At 48.0% G+C, this 3,580-nt stretch overlaps 1 protein-coding gene across 4 annotated transcripts in view; it reads right to left on the minus strand.

Moving 5' to 3' along the window:
* Positions 1 to 3,376, minus strand: part of CCAR1 (cell division cycle and apoptosis regulator 1) — a 28,883-nt gene extending 25,507 nt beyond the window's left edge. For 3 of the 4 annotated variants that reach the window (XM_027693089.1, XM_027693088.1, XM_027693087.1), the window contains exons 1-2: positions 3,348 to 3,376; positions 2,841 to 2,960 (exon numbers count right to left, since the gene is read on the minus strand). In XM_027693089.1, the coding sequence (XP_027548890.1) occupies positions 2,841 to 2,913 (73 nt within the window). In that variant the 5' untranslated portion in view covers positions 2,914 to 2,960; positions 3,348 to 3,376. The remainder of the gene's footprint in view (positions 1 to 2,840; positions 2,961 to 3,347) is intronic. The other variant, XM_027693090.1, reaches the window with a different exon arrangement.
* Between the last annotated feature and the right edge of the window lie 204 nt (positions 3,377 to 3,580).

Here is a 3,580-nt window from a genome sequence, read left to right on the forward strand (position 1 = left end):
AACCAGCATGGCGGGGGCTTTATTCTGGTTTTAGCCATGTGATGCACCAACCCATGAGAGGAGGAGTTGAGAAACTGGCTGTGTTCCATGTAGGAGTTTCTCTTCACACATCGCTCTCTGCTGGCTCCTGGAATTGCCCATCTCCCTTCCAATACCACGGGCACAGACAGTAATGAGTGAGTTCTCCTAAGTGGATCTCAGAACCCTTCATTACACAGCATGTCACCCTACAACTACCTTAGAATGTCACACCTTAATAATTAAGAGCTTTAACTCATTTAGTTACTTCTTCACCAGGGATGGCCAAGACAGCATCTACATCAGCAATACAAAAAAATCCCCCCCAAAAACCCCAAATTAAAAAAACACAACCCCCCAGCCATGAAATTATCTTTTTGCAATGATCAAACTGGGTTTATAACACCATCACTCACCACATTTGCCAGCTTAGGAAGAGGCTCTACATCACGTTGCTTGTGTTATAAAAATAAAGCTCTCTTTCCCTCATACCCAAGCACCTCAATGCTTTGGAGAAGGAACCTGACACTTGGATAAAAACAGCTGGCGTGTATAAACACATGTAACACCTCTGGCCAAACCTCTGAAAATATATAAACATTTGGTAACTATGTTTTTTTTAGATGAGTTTACGAACACTGGGATTCACAAGGGTAAGCCAATATGCACAATTTCTTGGGTGCAGACACGAGTGAGCAGCAGTACTCTGGATTATAAATCACAATCACAACTAGCAATAAAAAAGGCAGGGGAACAAGTATGTACTAAAACAGGAGCTGGGCTGTAGAATCCCAGGGACTGGATTCAGCAGTGCAGACAGGGAAGAAAGGATGCAGACACAGGTACAGGATAGGACTGCAGCAAAGGACACGGGGAGCTAAAGGCCTTCAAGGGATACTGGAGATAAGACACTACAGCCTGAAGAGGACACTGGGAACGTGAAGGAATGTGGGACTAGCACAGGAAGAAGCCAAAAGTGCAACCAAATGTTAGGTCTTTAATGGCTCTCATGTTTGAGTCAGGTGCTGCTGGATCAGATGAACAGCTAAAAATCCCCGGAGATATGTCCTCACTGAGCAGGTGAAAAATCTCACAGCAACCAAGGTTGACCAGTTCTACCCCAGTTACATTTTGCACTTCATTTAATCTAAAGAGGCTCTGGAGTAGGCTGGCCAAGGGCAGAGCCACAGGCACAAGACAATGGATAAGAAGTTGATGTACACTCCATTCCCCTCTCCTCCAGGGCCCTATCCTGGTCCTCCCTCAGTGAGCTGTAGGATGACTGCCAGCTGCTCTCCTTGGCAGGCTTTGTGCAGTTTTCCCTCTGAGACAGGACCTGGAGCTGGCCCTCCATCTCCCACCCCTGTTTTGGATGCATTAACTGTCACACCAGCCAGCACATCAGGAACAGCCCAGCTCTGATTGCTCCAGTGCCTCACACAGCCACACAGGAGGACCAAAAGCAAAGTCTGTCTCTCCCATGTTCCCAATGCCAACCCTTTCCAGCTGCTAAGGAATTTCTTACAGGAGATGGTGCCATTTGGATAAGGGAAGTGTGAGCTATTCAGAGAAACAGTGAAAACCTGCCTGTGGGCAGCTGGTTAGGTACAGCAACAGTTTAGGCAGGGAACAGGGCAGAACGGGCTTGGAGGAACAGCAAAAGGCACACTGGGACAGAGCAGGGTGAAACACACGGGGGGTGGTCATTCCCTGAGGATACAGTGTCATTGGATCAGCGACTGATGGAAAAAGTAGAGACAGAGGATTCACTTTGGCAAAGAAAACAGAGCCAGGAGAAAGATGTATTCTTCCCACCCCAGACATGTACCTCCAAGGAATGCCAAGCATTCCCAACCTTTGCCAGGCTCCCAGACAGAAACCCAGGGACAAAGGAGATGTGACACTGAACTTCATATCAAATCAGAGCAATTGCACAAACCGTAAAACCCTTTAGCAGGGCTGCTCTTCAACAAGGTACTGCCTCCCATCCCAGATTCGCTGAAGCCTTTGCACATCACACAACGTAACTACAACATTTTGTTAAGAAACAATTTGCACTCAAGAAGAGCAAAAGGCACTCCAGAACTGGAAATGGAAGCACCAATATTCATTATGCAGCAAGCTTCACATTCTTGCCTCAAAACTTTTGTGCCACAAGGCAACATGGAAAATGAAAATGAAGCCAGCTGAGTTCTTAAATACAGTAGCCTGCGATCAGGTTTCTTAGCTAAATCCAAGGAAACTCTCTCCCATTATTAGGGCAATGCATTTGGTTATAGGGATCCTTAAGTTCTAATTTAGCGTTAAAAAATCCCCAACCTCTTCACCCAAGTAACAAATTTCAGAGAACTTTCCACTATGTGAAGTATGTCCAAAATACTAACAAATGCAAAATAATTTGTAAACGTTGATTTAGGCTGCCCTGGAAATGAAAGTGAGACAGCACTTAAAAAATCTGTAATGCCTTATTAGTGCTGTTATTATTTAACCTACAGTGATGTAATTTGATAAAAGGTAATTTAATGTACACATCTTGGGATATGAGTAACTTGATATGTTGTTTACTGTCCAAATCCATACAAATTCACCCGGGATTTCAGTTATCACCCTTTAAAAAAAACTAAAAACAAACAAAACCAACAGCTAGTATTAAGTAATGACCTTTAAAGCCTCTATGGTGGGGAAAACCCCCCAACTTTAACCATTTAAGCAGGTTTTAAATACGTTAGTTAGCATGGTGCTGCTGGTAAGTGCACAGCCAACCCCGGAACCTCCAAATCTCCTGGATGTCAGGGTTCAAACAGTGAGAGATGTAAACTGACCTGGCTGAGACACCGCGGTGGCAGTAAACTGAGTAGCCCAGGGGGGATTCTTCTGTCCTCCAAACTGAGCCATGGTGGAAGGCAGGATCTCCCGGGGTCTATCTCCTGTAACTGCAATCTAGTGAAAGAGAGCACAGCTGCAGTCTTTGAAAAACACACCGCCGGGTTACTTTAATTCTGAGCCACAGGAAAAAAAAAAAACTCCAAACCAAAAAAAAAACAGACAGGAAAAGAAACAAAAAGCGTGGAAATACCAGCCTTACGCCCCTAAAACCTGGCGGGCAACATGCGCCACGTGCGGGAAACACAGAAAGCTGTGAGACAAGTTATTTTACTTTCCTAAGGCACAACCTCCATCCCCCTCGTCTTAACAATGGGACTAACGCTATTTAAACGCAAAGATGCGTTTCCTTGTCAAGGGGCGCTAAGGGAAAGGTGACTCTGCAGGATCTCTCCGAGCACACACTTCACATCTCGTTACTCTCAGTCCCCGGGCCGCGCTCGGCTGCGGCGGGGCCGCGCCGCCGGCGCTCCCGCACGGAGCGGGCCGGGCCGCTCCGGCCGCACGGGAGCCACGGCCGGCCCGGGTCCCCGTCCCGCCGCCTCAGCCCCCGCTCCCTGCCCGCTGCGCCGGGAGCGCTCTGGGCCGCCCGCGGCCGCGTGCCCGGGAGAAAGGCACGAGCAGGCAGCTGCCGCGCGGGAACCGGGGCCTCCCCCCCCCCCCCTCCCTCCCCCCCCCC

Source organism: Neopelma chrysocephalum, unplaced genomic scaffold, assembly GCF_003984885.1.
Source record: "Neopelma chrysocephalum unplaced genomic scaffold, ASM398488v2 Primary Assembly neopelma1_89, whole genome shotgun sequence".
Classification (NCBI taxonomy): Eukaryota; Metazoa; Chordata; class Aves; order Passeriformes; family Pipridae; genus Neopelma; species Neopelma chrysocephalum.